Source organism: Aythya ferina, assembly GCF_964211825.1.
Source record: "Aythya ferina genome assembly, chromosome: 11".
In the NCBI taxonomy this organism is placed as follows: domain Eukaryota; kingdom Metazoa; phylum Chordata; class Aves; order Anseriformes; family Anatidae; genus Aythya; species Aythya ferina.
This window is the reverse complement of record NC_140307.1, coordinates 2,585,355-2,602,780: the sequence shown is the minus strand read 5'-3', so window position 1 is coordinate 2,602,780 and position 17,426 is coordinate 2,585,355. Positions and strand designations below refer to the sequence as shown.

At 43.2% G+C, this 17,426-nt stretch overlaps 1 protein-coding gene across 7 annotated transcripts in view; it reads right to left on the bottom strand.

Moving 5' to 3' along the window:
* The window catches only part of MEGF11 (multiple EGF like domains 11), a 283,958-nt gene that overhangs the window by 11,418 nt on the left and 255,114 nt on the right, over positions 1 to 17,426 (bottom strand). For 5 of the 7 annotated variants that reach the window (XM_084532753.1, XM_084532749.1, XM_084532752.1 and 2 more), the window contains 2 exons: positions 15,755 to 15,883; positions 15,375 to 15,608 (listed from right to left, as the gene is read on the bottom strand). In XM_084532753.1, coding sequence (XP_084388879.1) covers positions 15,375 to 15,608; positions 15,755 to 15,883 — 363 coding nt within the window. Of the gene's footprint in view, positions 1 to 2,559; positions 2,627 to 9,124; positions 9,244 to 15,374; positions 15,609 to 15,754; positions 15,884 to 17,426 lie in introns of all 7 variants that reach the window. The other 2 variants (XM_084532754.1, XR_014696988.1) reach the window with 2 other exon arrangements.

The following is a 17,426-nucleotide window of genomic DNA, read 5'->3' as shown; positions in this document are numbered from 1 at the left end:
CTCTCCCCAGGAAGGCAGTGCTGCACCAGGCTGATTCACTCGCCCCCTTTCTTGCCATGTCTGCTCCATCTCTTTGATCTGTGCTGCTGTGGCACTGCTCGTGACACGCATCTGAAATAAGGACCATGGTGGACTTTGAGACAGGCTGCTCCTTGGTCCGAACACACATCCATTATGTATGGACAGCCCTTACTCTGCTCCCTCAGAGGACATCTCCCATTCTTTCCCTTTCCAATTACACTGCCTGGGGAGTGCCCCCTGGCTCAGCAAAGGCCACTGATGTGAACTGAGCAGCCAGAAGGTGTTTTCCAGAGCTGTAAAACTGCAGCCTGCAAGAGGGAGGAGAGCAAAGAGGGGTTAATTAAAGCACTCGTGTGCCCTTTATCAGTGTGATTGCCTTCATGAGATACACAGCCAAATGGAAAGTACGTGGCATTTCCAGAAAGCATTCCTTTGGTCCTCTATTACATGCAGATAAAGAGATGCTTTGCTTGGAGAAAACTCCAGTTGATTACAGGTTTTAAAAGATGAGTGTCTGAGCTAATTTCACAGGGATATACTTACAATTTCCTTTTCCCCAGCTGTAATTTCTATTTGTGACAGTTATAATTTCGAACGAGCCTACAGACATTTTTGTGAGCCTGATGCTCACAAAGAGCCTGCCCTTTTGGGCCATTGCCTCAGCCGGTGGAGTTGCTGGCTGAGGAACCAGGGGGATGACCAGGAGAGTTCAGGGGTTTCTGTCAGATCCGAATTTCTCTTCAATTCCCCTTTAACTCCTCTTCCTTGCCTCCAGCTCACTTACACATCTGCTCTTTGTAACGTCTCATGGGGTCGTAACAGGAGTTGTCCTCTGCTCTTTTAACTACTTAAACCAAGTTCAGCTGTGTGCAATGCTTGGCTGCTATTCCAACACCTGATCTGAGGCATCTGTGCCCTAAAAGCTGAGGCTGATGGTGGGATGGGAAGGTGACACATCTTTAACTCTTCCTTTCTTCCATACGTACTGTGGCTTAAAGGTCAGGAGCTCTCATTTGACCTTCATAGGCTTCACTTACATTTTATGGTTACAATTCAAAATTAAAGTTTTCCACTTTCTTCTGAAAGTTGCACATATAAATGGGACCTGCCACTTTTATTGCACAAAAGCAACATCACAAAATGAAAATACATTTTACAGTTGAATGCAAAAATGGTTTTGCTCTAAACTAGAACTCAACATTATGACACAAACATAAATTTTAATGTTGGAAAGGGAGAAAAAAAAATCTTATTTTTATCAATTAGTGTGAAAGAGACATATTTGGGAAGAAAAAAAATGGAAAAATGTTTATCAAAGCAACATACTTGGGCTGCAAAATGCCATGGAAAAAAATGTGACTGTTTTTGCTGGAGATCGCTTAGCTAAAGTATTTATCACTTCTACGTCATTCTTACCACAAGAGCATCACTTCTGCTAGTAAAATAAAATAGAGGAATGTAGGACAAATGTGGCACTCAAGGAGCACAGGATGCAACAAGATAAAAATAAATAAAGCTAGTGAGTAAAGCTGTAAAATGGTAAAAGGAAAATTAACTTGATTTGTGGAGCATTTGGAAATCCTGATTTCCCCCCATCTCTCCATGTTACATACAGATAAGCACAAGAGCAGCTCTGCAGATTATTATAAAGAAGAAAACATTGAATGGTTGATAATGATGGAAAAGGCCTTGCATTGAAGCTTGACACTTTTGTGATTTTCCTGATGCAGAGGAGATTTTGGAGCAAGGTATGGGGTGTTACCGAAGAGCACAGATAAGACGTGATGCCTGGTGCTGCCTTTTTAGGGTGATTCAGCTCACCTTAAAAATCCCATAAATTCCATTTCACTTTTCCTCACACACTATACTTCCAGCAGGATATTAGTAATCCCAGTAAAGGAAAGGGAAAATGTTTTCTGCCATGGACAAAGTAAATTCCAAGTGCTCGGACAGGAAAGCAAATGGCATCCAAAGCACTAAATTTGGATAGGTTTTGAGATAAGAGCTGCTAAAACCCCTGTTAAAACTGAAGCCAGGGAGAATAAACTCAGAAAGGGCAATTAGGCTTCATTCTTGGCTTGTTTCCACTGGCTGGTGGTTCAAAATTGCATGAAAAATGGTCACTGTATGATGGACTAGGAGACAACAGTGTCTATCACACGTTCCAGCTCCTGCCAGAGGCTCCAGGGTTTTATCAAGATGCCAGTATTTAGTGCTAAACTTTATTAAGCATGAAAAAAAAATATCCCAAATTGAAATTTAAAAAAAAAACATTTGTAGAGTAGATAAATAGTGATTCAACTGACCAACCTGGGAAAGGAGACTAGAGCGAATATTGACTCTGCTTGCCCAATCCATGGTTTGTGGTAAAAGAAACAGTTTTAAAATCTTGATCTTTCACTACTGGCAATTCTGACAGTGAAATAAAGACAACACCAATATTTTTCATTATTGTTAATGCCTTTATGAAAGGCTGATTGGGATTTGAAATCGCTCTAAAGTCTACCAAAATGATTAAATTGTTTAAAAATTACTGACCTAGTTCATTCAGATAGCTGTAGGGTCTCCAGTCTGCAGTTTCTCTGTCAAGGATTTTGTTATTGAGCTGTTCAAAAAGTATGATAATGGGTTAATGCTGAAAGAAACAGACAGTTCCCACCCAAGACGTCAGCCCACTGATGTCATGAATCAAAATGGGAGATGAATATTACCTTGGCCTCACCATAAGATCTTTTAAGTGAGTGAAGTTTGACAGTTGTTCACTAGCATTAGGGAAAATCACAAAGGAAAGTCACTTCACCAAGCAATGAACACAAGCATGCTGGAAAAGACAGGATTTCCTTCCAGGAGTAACGGGTGATCACGACTCAGATGCCCGTGTACAGGGAGTGACATGCTGGCAGTACCAAAATAACCGATGGCGATGGATGCAGCAAAGCCACCTACACAGCATGCAGACAGGCGCTGTTTGGAACGAGGAGGGGGTTGCAAATACATCTGCATACTCGGTTAAAAGAGAAATAATGGCTCGAAGATTTCTCTCAATTCAAGGAAAATAACGTAGGCAATACCGAGGTGTAACGCCCCGAGCTGCCACCCAGGTGCTGTGCTGGAAGAGCCTGGGACGGGCACAGCCGCACGGTGCCAGCCGCAGGATGCTGCTGCTGCCTGAAGGATGTGTCAGAAAGGTCTGGGTTTGTCTGCAGGAGTCTCACTTGAGCTCGGTGCCAAGAGGCAAGCAACGTGTGTGCCTGAGGGACGGAGATTTTGCACAGCTGTGAAGGTGGGGAAGGCTCGGACCAGTTTGGGGTGCACGGCTCTGCTGGGCTGAGGTCCTGTGCCACAGCAAAAATGGCTCTGTGGAGTTATGTGGTCATGCAAGTCCAGCAGCAAAGCTCTGGGAACCACCACAGCTGCTAAAGCCGCTGAGTTTTCCACCCTGAAACTTTTCCCTTACTGAAAGCACAGCGAAGGAAGTGTCAGTTCAAGGGCAAACCCCAGCCCTGCTTCAGAAGAATTAAAGTCGTGAAGCCCTTGTTGCTCTCTACAGCATTTCATTTTTCCTGATCTCTTACTAATTTTTGCTTAGCTTTCGCACATGGGCCTTAAGACCTGGAACAAAAAAAATATTTCTGCTGTGTCCAAGTCTGTTGGGAGATGAAATCCCAGCCCCCAGAGCTATTCCCACCTGCCTTCCCTGGGCACTGTGCAGGGAACAGTGGATCAAACGCTGCGGTGCTGAGCTTTCCTTACAGCAAGCACGGCCAGATAGGGCGTGACAAATTGCTGTCCCACGTAGTGGCTGGGGACACTGTTCTGTGCCGTGCTGGGGAGGGCTCAGGAGGTCTCCTGGGGGCACAAATTCCTCCATAACGCTGCAGACATGGCAGGTGTCCGTCCTGCAGCTGGGCACAGGGCAAAAGCCCGACCCTCTTGGCCAGGTAGATGTTTGTGGGAGAGTTGGGTCGCTGAGGATGAGCCTGCAAAGCTCTGCAGCCTCTCCTTTATCTCCAGGCAAAGCAGCTGCAAGTGCTCCTCTCTAGAAGGAGCACCACATCTAGGACACCTCCACTGCACATTACAACCTGCATGTTGACATGTAGAAGCTTTTATCCCATCTCAGAAACCGGGTATCATTTGGGGGAAGGTTTGTAACAACCAGAGGCAAAAGCTGGCCCTCATTGACCAAATCCTGCTGATTGAATTCCATCGATTCAGGATGCAGAAGGCGGGCTGCTGTGTTTTATCCCAAATGGGATAGGCACTGGTTAATCCAGGGACAGAAACAGCACAGAGCAAGCTCTGCACAGGCACAAGGGGTGTGCGAGCACGTGTTGGGTCTTGCTACAAGCAAGTGCACAGTATGTTCAGTGCAAACCCGAGCAGCCCCGCTACCAGCACTGGCAGCTTCCACCAGCAGAGCCCGTGGCTCGTTCTTTACTCCTAACCTTGCAGCAGTACCACGAATGCTGGTTTTCAACCCAGCTGCACCACTTAGGTCACACTTCTTGAAGTCTCTGCGTTTCTATTAACAGCTTTGTTTCTGCGGGATTTATAAATCAGCTCACAAACCCCAAATTTGGTGTGAAGAGCTATGGGCTTGAATTGATTTTTTTTTTTAATGAAATGATTAGGGGACATTTTGAAGTTTTGCAGAATGCAGTAATTATGAAGAAATGTGATTATAGCTGTCTCTCTGTGCTACTATCATTTCTTAACACACTATAATTTGTTAACATTTTTCCTTACGAAGATACTTCAATTTGCAAAGCAAAATTGCTTTTCCAGAGGAAAAAAAATACTTCATAGTAAATTTGCCCACTAAAAATCCCTGCTTGTAATTTTAGCAACTCCGATAAATCTACCTCATACCTGACAACTTTTCTTTTAAGATCAATGAGATACGTGCATGAGCAAAGCAAAGTTGTTATCTGTCCCCCTGAGATAGCTGGCGAGATCACAGCGGCACGCTAGCACCAGGGTGCTATTTGTCAGTGCTCAGGTTTCCCAAGGACTCCAAGTAATTAAGCAAATAAGTGCTGGCACAAACTCCATCATACCTTTCTCCTCGAGGATAGCAGTTGGTAAGTGCTTCTCCTGACTATTATCTTCGGGTGCCCCCAGCCCTAGCCCCTGTTCCTCGGTTTCAGAGGGCCCTCCTGAACAGGGCGTACTGCTTCTATATTTGCAGTCTTCTTTTTCTTGGGCAAGTTTTAGTCAAAGCTACTTTATGATGCTTTCGGTGGTTGAATTCGGTTTTATTAGTTGGGTGATATCCAGTCAGACCATTTCCAGTGACCTCTGTTTTGCAATTTCTAATTTTATGTGAAGTCTTCGGTAGAATTTAGAACTTCCTTTAATAGAGGGGAATCTGCTGGCTTTAAAAATTCAGGACAGGACATCTAATAGCAATTGATTTTTGTGATGTCTGTGGAAACCAACAACACCTGGGCTAGCTGCGATGCTGCTCTCCTTTGGGAGGGAGTGAGGTTGGAACTAAGAGCTCTGCAAAAGAGCAAGGTGAGGATACTCCGTGTGCTCATGACATGCCAGTGCAGCAGCTTCATGCTTTACACAGAGCTTTTTTTTACACACTTTTGCAGCCTTTTGTAAAAGGGAGATATATATTCCTACAGTCATGAACAATTCACAACCTCAAATATAGAGCTGGCCTTGCAGCACCGAGTGGTTTTGTGAATTGTCCCACCAATCTCCTGAGAGAAATGTGTCCTCAGCATCTTAAAAAGTAAATAAATCTGGTTTCTAACTCAAGCCTTGAAAGCTCTGATGTGCGGACACAGGTATGAAGGTAGGTGTGCATTGCTGTGTATCTGTTTTGAAAAATTTTGGTGCAGTAATTCTACAGGACAAATTTATTTGGGTTCATGCACCTTACTGCTTGGTCATCTGCAGGATCACTAGAACTTGCTGCTGCTGCATGAGTAAAGGGAACACCTACCTGTAGGAGCTAATAGGCAGTCAAATTTTGGCTTCCCTTAAACTAACAGTAAAATTCCTACTGACTTTGATGGAGCAGCATTTCACTCGAGCTGACTTAGCAAGTTCACAGATATTTACCTGTAGCACGGTGCTGATAATTAACAACCTGCACTGAGCTGCAGGAGCCTCTGCCGCCTCCTCAGGCCCAGCGCTGCAGAGCCACCTCCTGGACCTTGCACAGAGCTCAGCCCCTCTGACTCCTGCTGGCAGCTGGAGCAGGTTTTGGGGAAGAGCTTTGATCACCAAGCACCTGAGTCCAGCCGCCTTTTACTGCAAACACCCTGGCACACAATCACTTAGATAACTGATCAAGCTCCATTTTAACAGTAATCAGATTTCTTTGTCCCATTAGTCTTACTGGGAAGCTGTTCCAAAATCTCGCTGATCTGATGTTAGAAATCTAATTTCCAGCCTCAATGCATTCATGGCCAGTTCATCCTCATTTGTTCTTGTGCCAGCTCTGTTATCTAACTTAAATAGCTCTTCTCCCAACTAGTGTTTACCCTGATGTATTTATAGATGGCAATCATACTCCCTCTCAGCATTCATTTTGCTAGATAAAAGAAGCCAAGCCTTTTTTTTTTAGTCTCTTCTCATATGCTCCCCCTTGTCCTCCCACTTGCTGTTGCCTGTGTGTGCTGCAGCCCCAGCACTCCCCTCGCACATCCAGCTGACCCCATACACACCAGGAGGCCTTTCACTCCTCTGCTCGCTTCTGTCTCAGTGACCTCAGGTTTTACCTTCAGGGCACGAGTGGCTTCCTAAGCAGCAGCCAAATATCTGTCTGGCAGAGGGGAAATGGAGGTGAGACACCTTCCCCCGGCTCCTAGAAGAGAGTCGGGAAGGCTTGGCACTGCTCCCTTCCTATGGAGACAGACCTGCCTCATGTATTTAACTCCTGAACCTCCCAGATTTTTCAATCAGCCCCCCCTGCCCACCTGGCATCCTGAGGGAAGTGTACCATGGGTGCACTGGTGGCAGCAGCAGGGGCAGTGCTATGGCCGTACTGGTGCCCTGCTGCCAGCTTCTGCCTTACTGGGCCAGGGCAGGAGGAGAGGAAAGCAGGGACAGCAGGAAGAACAACAGAAGAATTATGTGACTAGGAGGGTGTGAAAGGAAAGCAGGAAAATGGATTTGAGAGGAAACAGAAGAGAGAATAAAGCAGAGAGAATACAAGGGAAGAGGAGAGAAAAGGCAGAATAAGACACAGAAAGAGAGAAGAGGATGAGAGGGGCAGGGGGAGCGCACGAGAGAGAGAGAGAACAGCTTCTCGAACTGGAGTGGGGCTGCATCTCCCCACTGCCCTCTCTTTGTACCTTTGCCCAAGCTGCCTTTCTGAAAGAAGTGATAGAGGAATGGCTCCGGCCCATCGCCTCGAGGCATGATCTCCTTTAAGCACAGGAGGATAACGCATCCAAGGCTCTGGCTCAGCAGTTTGGAGAATTCCTCTGCCATTTTTTTTCGTTTTGCATCTGTGCTGGTTCCTTTGTGACCCCAGCTGGCACTAGAAAGAAACGAATCCTCCAAGTACAACTTGTGCACATTTCCCTGCAGAAACTGGAAATGGCACCAGACAAACTGATTAGGAAATGAAACTCGTTAAGGCAGCCATTAGGGGCTTTATATGCTCTTTTGTCTTACTTGGCTAGAAAACTGCATAGACAGAAGCAGCATATTTTTGGCCATCCTCAGCTATTTAGCACTGCAGAGCATTCTCATGAATAAGTAAGATGGTGGGAGATGTAAAAGAAAAGTCAGGCCATACATTTTGATAAGTGACCTAAAAATACCAGATTTTTTTTGTTCAATATCAGGACAACCTGCTCACCATACTGATAGCCAGTACTACAGTGAGGCAAACAGCTTTCAGGCTTGTCCAAATGTGCCACTTGGGTTTTATACCTTTTCAGCAGCTAAATATTTGAAGTAGCTATGTGATGAGATTGCACTGCAGGCTGGGAAATCAAGATAGGTGCTTGCTTTGACCTTTCCTGACTTTATTTAAATTACTGCAATAGATTACTGGTCCAGACCCACACTCGTGGTGTTCATCCTAAATCTGACATTATGAGCATTTGCACTTTCAATCTGGGGAGTAAAAATGCATGATGCAAAGGGACCACCTACATCAGAAACCGTATTTACACATCTGTCTAAACTTTTCTCTGAGAAATCTCCAGAGCCAGCACTCTTAATACAATTTAAAACCAAGAAATGTCTAACAGGAACACATGTAGAAATAGTTTTGCATGCTCTGTTTCATAGGATAGTGTCTTTTTTACATTAATTTTGTTCTCACGGCTTTCCAGTTAGCAGAGCTACATTTGGATTAAGGTGACACAGCCTGCAAGTACCATCATTTTTAAAGCTGACAGCCTTAATGGAATCAATTGCATTTCCTTTTTCTTCTGCTCCCTACCCTTCGTGCCACTTTGGCTTATTAAGGCTCTGAAGGAAGAACTGCCTTACATTTACCATAGCTAAGTCTATCGCTAAAGTGGTGAATTCAGCGCAGTCCATGAACAGTCCTAGGAAATCAATAGCAACATGTGCTAAGTAATGTCCTGGATGTTTGAGTATTCCAGTCTGAAGAGCTCTGCTGAAGAGCCTGAAGTAATTGCACAGCTCTCAGAATGTCCTGGATGAGAGCAGTGCTTAGAAGCATCCTTGATATCTTCTTGCATCTATTTTTGTCTGTCGATAGGAAGTTTGCGTGTCTACTGATTTGGGAAACCATGATATAGCAAAGTTAGACTACTGACTTAATGCTTCATTGATTTACTTTCCTTATTGCAATGAATAATTGCAATTATCTAGTTATTTATCTTTTGAGAAGCAAACATACCTTATAGTTGCTAAGACAGCAAGGCTTATTGACCGACACTGGCACATGCTGAAACTCCCATTACAAGGCACAGAGATTATGAAGATACACGGAGGGAAAAGCAGACCGTTTTGTGTCTGTCACAGCTGCGATGTCAGGAAACTGCTACACAGGATTTTTAGATAGTGCTGGCAGGCAACAGGATCCAAAAGGCATTGCTCTGATTTATTTCCTTGAACTGATAAGAACATTGCTACAGTGGGACGGGATAATATCTACCTTACTGGAGCTGTTTCCATCCACATTACTGGTAAAGAAGCGTGAAGTCACACCACATGATAGAGTGTGGTAGCTTGGATTGGAAAAACAATGTACGCTGCCGCTACCTTGAGATATATCTGGGAAGAAAACAAGTGATCACAAAATACTTTGGAAGCCATAACGATTCTTAAGGAACTGAAAAGATGCTAGAGACAATCACGTTTAGAAAACTGATAAGCATTTTGTTAGAGTACTGGGTGCTATAAGACATCTCTAGATGAGATCTATCCTGAATTATAATGGTATGAAGCTCTTGACTACTATTAACATTAAATAGAAGATTAAAAAAAAAAGCAAAATATTTATATAATAGTGAGTTATCTTTTGGAAGATCTTAAGAAAATAATTCCTGACAATACATCTGTGTTGAGGGTAAGGGAAGAAATGCAACACTCCGGATATAGACTGTCTACTACAAAGTTTCTTCTCTAGTTTAAACAGGTGTAGGAGCCACTGATGATAATCCTTTTAGTTGTGAAACATTTAATTAAAACTTTTTGTTGCAAGAAAGGTAGTTAATGTTATAAAATCAAGGTGCTATCATGGTACCAAAGGAGTCCAAAACATGTTATGGAAAGGCTTTTTTTTTTGTGGAAAGGCTTAAAAAAAGCAAGTTGCAGCACTGAAAGGGAAACTTTGGCAGTTACATCATTACACTCAGAGACATTTTTATTTCCTCTCTTTAACTTACCAATACATTTACCAAATGAAACAATTTACCAAGAAATGCATCATATTTATACTGGCAGTTCTAATGAAAACATCAATCCCAATCTGGTTTCAGCTTAATAGCAAATTGATATCTATTTCAAAGCTGCATCAGAAGAAAGGATGACAAGTTCAAACAAATCAAAACCATTTAAACAGCCAAGCCCTGTAAGAAGTAAATAAACGGGTTAGTTTTAATAAACCTGGGAGGTCAGGTACAGGAAACACCTTCAGATGCAAAGTGTTGGGATGGCTGCTTGTCCCCAGCACCAGAGATCCCTGATGAAGGTTAGAAGCTGATGGTGAGGAAGGACCAGGGCCCTGCTGGCACTGCCTGCGGGAGGGGGCACCAGCCACCATCAGCCACCCTGCCTTGCCCTCTGCTTCTCTGCTCCTGCATTTGCATTCTTGTGAACATGCACTTTGCTTTGCTGACATCTTGTGGAGATCTAGATTTAGCTTAATTTACTGCAAAATATCCCGTTTCAAATAAGTGGTTTTATCTGCAGGGTGTCTATTACATAAGAGCTGAGGCACAGAGCTGAGGGAGGGAAGTGCACGTGCACGTGTGTATCTGACCGAGCATCTTTTTTCTGCTGAAACATCAGAGCAATTTTTGAGGTCACTGCAGAACCTTTCAGTTCTGGTTATTTTCTGAGGTTATTGCTTACAAAGTATCTCAGACCAACGTGTGATTCCAGCACTGAAGTATTTGCGTTTAACTTCTTTCCACTCACCACTGCAGCCAGAGACCACAGGGCCTGCCAGGTCTCTGCCGTCTCTCCTAACTATAACTCGGTGATATTTGCAATAGAATTAAAAAGAAACAGCTACGCCTGGGGGTCTGCAAATGAGAACTGGGACTGGAACCCAATTATGGCAGTCGGTGTATGCCCATCACAAACACAGCTGCTCACATACAGCCTTGGACCTGCTCGCGAGGGCCTGACTGCTCAGCAGAGAAGCGGGGCTCATCCGCCCTTCTCACAGCCTGCGGTCCCAGCTAAATGCAGACGCTTCAACCCGTGGCCTCCTGCTTTGTAGGTGAGCGTTCACGCCTGAGTCACGCTGGCTCTCGGCTCTGCCTTCCCCCTTCCCTTATCTGAGTCCCCTCTCAGCTGTGGGCAAGAAGGACCAGCCTGAAGAAAAAGAGGTACAATCCGCTGCCTCTGCTGCGAGATAAGAGGGCCATACCCACGTTAGGGAGAGGCAGCTGACACTTCACTAGTTCACACCCGGCTTATCTGGGCATAGCGTGTGTTGTGTACCTGAAATAAGCTGAGTGAAAAGTCTGTCAGACTGCCCCGCTACTTAGCGTTGTGCTGAATTAATGAATCTGAGCTCGTACACAAGTCTGCGTCACCAGAAAGCTTTTCTTCCCTCATTGCATGCGGCACCATCGACTCAGAATTACTCCCTCTACACAGTTCCATTTGGTTGATACTTAAGTACCCACACAGGTTGATTTACCTTGATAACACAGTCCATTTTCTACACATTTATTCATGAAGCTCTTATAACTGCTGGCTGGAAATACATCAAATTCAAATCTAAAGCTATTCCAGTAAAAAAAAAAAAGAAAAAAAAAAAAGAAAAAGAAAAAGAAAAAAACCCTCTTCCTAAAGCTGAGAATTTTATTCTACTATGAACAGCATGTAAAGACTTAAATGGATAAAAAAAATTAAAAAAGAATGATTTAAATTAAAGCAAAACAACCACTACCAATTAAAACAAAAACCCACAAAGGTTATGTCAATGTAAACATGGAGAGATCTGTCCTGTGAAGGGACCTGTGATGACAGCGCCCTGCTGTGAGCCCTCGAGCCTCAGGCTGTGCTCCAGTGGAAGGCCCTTGAGGGCTGGAGGAAGGCCAGGGAGCTCCATCCCCTGAATCACCGAGCTTCTGCTCCGAGCCAGGGCTGTGAAGTGACACAAAGAGCAACGATCCACATTGTGAGGTGGGAGGAGGACAGCGTAGCACGGAAACTGGGCACAAGGCCAACCACGAGAAAAGGGAGTAAGTAAGCACTCTGCAATAAATACAAAGCCAGATACCTCAAGCTACAAAATGGAATTGCTTTTGTCTTCCTCTGAGCTGTGTTTTTTGTGTGGATCTTCTCCACCCATGCAGGGTGTCAGTGGGGTGGCTGAAGACTGAGCAGGAGTGTTTACTCTGACTCCTTTCATTGTGCATCATCTGTAGGATCATTTCTGTAAAGGTCTTATCTAGGCTGCAGTACTCTGTAGGACTCACAACACTCTCTTTTATTGAGCTTTGCTTAGATTTTGGCTCTCAGCATTGGATTCACCCATATCAGAAAGTCTATTATGACTCTGATAAGACCTCAAGCATCACTTCATCCCATAACCAAGTCTTTGTGCAAGTCCTGAAATGAAATCTCTGCTGCTTTCCAGCACTACTGCATAGCTTTCCCTTCTGTCCCCACGTCCTTGAGTTAAACGACCCGTGCTTTAAAATTCTCAGTTGGATGCAATATATTGTTCCCGTGCTGGGGAGCACCATTTTGCTTTCAGGCTTATTGGGGAAAGCCTGCTCTCAGATCCACGTGCTGTGGTTAAGCTCTCCCAGCATGGCTGGTTTTCTTTCCCACTGGCTGCTGGGCGGAATGTGCTTTATGCTGCCACATCCTTCATCCACAAACACAGAAGAGTCTAAGGGCTGCCTAGGGGGGGTTTCCCTTTCTTATAATCTCTCTCACTCATATGCATGCATTATCAGCATCAGAAGAGCTGAAGACACAAAGACCAAAAACATCCTAGAGAAATCAATTAATGTGCTGGAAGAAATTACAGCCTCCAGGAGCTGGTGATCTGCACATGTGACTGTTCAGAAACAACGACAACATTACCCTAACAAGAGCAAACAAGCAAAATAACAGTGCTGGAGGTTTAGGTTAGCCTTTATGTTACAGCCGATACCGGGCTAGATCCTGCAGTCACTGCTCAGGTGAAATCCCAGCCAAGGTCCTTGGGTTTGCACAGGATCATACTCATTGCACGAGTACATCTGCATTGCATTCTGCCCTTAATCCACATGCAGGACTCCAGGCAAAGACCAAAATCCTTGTAACATCTATGTAATGTTGCTACTCTCCTTCAGCATCCTGTGCAACACACAAATATACACACGTGTTGCTCCTGCCATCCAGCCATGCTACAAGTCTCTTATCTGTGACCTCGTCTCCATCTGATTTTCTGCTCGATGGAAGCAAAAGGCTGAAAACAGCATTGGTAAGACCAAAGCTGGAAAGTGAGTGATGGGTAGAAAGTTTCTGGAGGAGAAGCTACTGGAGGACAGGCAGAATTTGGCAGTTTTCAGAAGCCCTAGTGCAGAATCTGTAAATATCCTCCTAAAACAAAGACCAAAACTTGAAACGATGCTGATACCTGTGGACATTTTATAATGAGATGAAGATGAAGCAGCATGATTTCTGGCTTCTTAGTCTTCCTCTGCAAGCTCAGAGAGCACAGTTTGTCAAGGCGGAGGCAGAAAGAAGACTGTTCTTGTGACCTCCAGAGAAAGCTGGCTGACCCCACTCAGCCGCAGCTACCTGAGTGGCAAATTTATATTGCTACAAGGATTGCACAAAGCAAGAAGAAAGAAAAAGCCCAGCTTCAGCATCCCCATCACTGAATGAGATGAAGGGGAAGGAAACAGTATTGAATTTCTTTCTAGAGGAGCTCAGGCTGTACCACTGAGCCAGTGCTGTTTGGAGGAGGAAAGTCATCTGTCTATCTTAACTGTGAAGGATGAGAAGAACCATTCTCAGCATTAGCCTTTCTTCAGACTTCTTGCAGAGTGAGAGACTGGGATGCCATCAGGTTGATTGGGAAATCTCCATTAATGGTAAAATATGGAGAAAAAACATCCCTGTCTGAAAGGAGCAGTTCGATTACTCCAGTCAGGAGCTCCCAACCTCAGCAATACAACTTATTTTCACTTTTGTAAGTTGTGCTCTTAAACATGCTGGGTTACACATACATTAACTAGAAAAGCACACAAATAAATTAGGTGGAACAGGCTCTGTAAATATATGGATAAAGTGCCACTGTGAACGAAATGGATGGCCAAAAAGTTCAGACCAATTTTCTGTGCCAGCAGCTGTGATCCGCTCTCCTGGAACTCGGAGCCCCACTGCTGCTGAGATGTGCCACAGTTGTCTTTTGCATGTTCATGGTCTGGCTCTTCAAATGATGTTGAAATGACAAATTTCAGGCCAAATTGCGCTGGCAACTAGCCAAGGATCAGATGAGCCCTCTCTGGCAACACTTTCATAAATTTCTTACCCAAATGGGCAGCTTAAGCAAGAGCCTGCAAAGCTAAAATTGAAAAATAAGAGGCAATCGGAGGAGGTCCAAGGCTGATTTTTTTCCCCATCTTGTAGCTATCAGACGAAAGAACACTCCAGTATAAGCCTGAGTGATCTAAACATGAGTTTAGGCAGCAGAGTTCAGCAAGCAGCCCCTGATGTGTTTGATATGCCATCGCAGGACATTGTGCCCCTGATACAAAGACCAAAGTCATGGTGCCATAACAGAAGCTCCTTGAATAAGAACCAGCTACAGTAATATCAGTTTTGAGAGGCTCCTTCCAGGTGCATCTACAGATGCTAGGTAAGCCTCTTCCAGTTGCAGAAGCTCGATTTTACTCAGACTTGCAGCTTTGGCCTTGCAGCCATCTAAGGGGAAGTGCAACAAAGTGCAGTCAGAGGGCAGCAAACCCTGAGGAGATCCCCACTGGGGACAGGTTGGAGGAAACAAGAAGGAAGTAAATCTCCTATATGGCACCCTATCTGATATTGGCCAGAGAGGAATGAAGAATGACAGCATTAAAGAGGAGATCACATCCCCCAAAGTTTAGCCAATCTGTCAAGACAAGTTGGCCTCCATGCCAGTAGCAGAAGATAGAAAGAAGCATGAAATAGGATCTCAGTATGACTTTGATCTGACTAAAGAACCTTCCTCTTCCTCGATCCTGCTTTCATCAGCTCCTGTGAAGAAAATTCCCATCAGCTGTCTAGATGACGGGGATTGGTCTGCACACAGAAGAAAGTGACTACTAATAGGAGGGCTCAAATCAAAAACTGCAACAGACAAAAATAAAACCTTATGATCAACCCAGTCAACCCCATTCCTCAACAAAAGGTTTTCTGAAGGTTTCACAAAGGAAAATTTTGCACTGCAATAGAAATGCAGCTGACATACATATTAAAAAGGGAGTCTATGTATTCTATGCAGCATATTCACATCTAGGTACAGCCAGTATCTTGTAAGTAATATTTCACGTATAAAGCAGCTTAAATCAGTTGTAAGTTATATTTGCTTTCCTGTCCCTGTTAAGAGATCATGGTATTCAGGGCAAGAACGGAAATGTCATTATTTCTGATGCTCGATAGCACGTTATACATCACAGAAGCTTCTGTTTCTCCAACATACAGGAATACAAGTCTGTATTTGATTAACATAAAAAGACCCTTACCAGAAAGTGAGTAATCTGTATTAGTCATCCTCATGGCTGGAGTATAAGATACACTTGGCATGTCATGGCCCTTCTCCTTCTGTTTCCGTCGATACCACACAAACAGTGCCAGCAAGACCATAATAATTAGAAGGAGAATAATAATTCCAATGATTGCTCCCACTGAGTGCCTCTCTGATCCAAGAGCAGGGCTAATTTTAGTATAGGGGTTTAATTCTTCCATCATGAGAGCCGCTGTTAAAAGTAATTCATAATACATTGTAAATTGAATTGCACATTTCATTTTTGAGATACTATTCTTTTAAAGCAAGTAGATCATTTAAAAAAAATAGAGGGAGGAGGAGAGAGAGAGAGATTTAAGAAATAGAATTTCACTGTACCTTGATCACATCTGATTCCTTTGAAGCCTGGACTGCAGTAGCAAGTACCTGTGACATGGTCACATGTAGCATTATTCATGCACTCACACAGTTGTTTGCAACCATAACCAAATGTTCCTGGTGAGCACTCTGGGAAGCCAAAGAAAAAGATTGGAAAGAATCCTGATATTTTTCAGGAGAGGGTGAAATCCTTGACATGGAGAAGCCAGCAGAAGAGTCTCCCTTGTTTAACTCGCATAACACTCTACTGATAGATTTCTGTTTTTAAGCAGGAGATAACTGTATTTAGTGTACAATTTGAGGCACTACTCATTGAGCTGGAACATTCTTTCTGGAAAAGTCATATAAGACTTCACAGTGATGAAACTTAAAATATGTACACACTTAAAAAGCCTTGATATATACTAAAGGCATACAGAATTTAACAGGGCATGATTTCAGAAGCTGTAGAAAACATTTTGAAAGAGCAAAACATTCTCCACCATCTCTGTACATTGTTTTCACGAGGGGACTGCAAAAAGAAGTTTAACGTACCTTTATATGAACAAAATAGACTTTTACCAAACAAATCCTACATACTTTCATATTTATTCCCACTAGTGCTAGAGGATTAATATAGCATTGGAGATGGAATTACAGAACTGAGCATCTGAATGGTTTGAGTTGTTCCACTTTTGTATTAGGATTCCTACCACAGAAGGAATTTATATTCTGCCTTTATATTTCTATCAAAGACAAAATGATTGAATGTCCAACTGAGAAATTTATTCATACAATTACTATGATGGGCTATTACAATAAATCTGTAGGCAGCTTACTAAATTTCTTGAGGCAATATTCAATATCAAATTGAAAGAAACAACTTCTGTCAAATCCTACTTATTTTTATAAAGAAGTTATTGAACGCATGCACACTTGCTATGATTCTTAAAAATATGTTGTTTGTTTTAAGATGTGACTTCTTTTGTGTCACCACAAATGTTTTGCACAGCGTGACAACACCTCCCCAGTGCGAGTCTCTAAGTAACTTACAGCAGGCAAATGTTGATATTAAATAATGAGTGTTAGCCTGCATCTTTATAATGATTTGCAGTGCATATTAGAGGTGTATCTCTTTCTTCCATATGCAGGTCCTTAAATTATGAAAAACAAAATTATTTTAATTAATGCACTTTCTGATGTTAACCTGTAACTTACTTAAGGTTACAGGTCCTACTTAAGGTTGCAGGCCTCTGCATTTAGGCATTTCATCATGCTGGATGTGACTGCCCATCCAGCAGGATTCTGAGGAGGAAGGAGTCTTAAAGATACTTTTAGATTAAGTAGCAGAAAAGCAAATAAATAAATACATTAGTAGTTTGGATAGAAAATAAAACCTCAGGCTTTGTACAAAGGTTATAGATTATAAATGCGGTTTCTTGTATAAATCCGTCTACTACAATAGAGTTCTGATATGAAACTTTTTACTTTCCTATTTTACTCACGGTTGCAGTAGAGGAGCACACAAATTCACAAATTCACAGTAAATTGGCCACTTACAGAATTACAGTGGTGCCATATGTAATCCCCACATGAGCATGCAAATTTGGTCCTGAGACACATACTTGGATGAATGTAAGTATTTGTAAATGGAAAACATGTTCCCAAATTTAGTTATATGTACTAATGCATG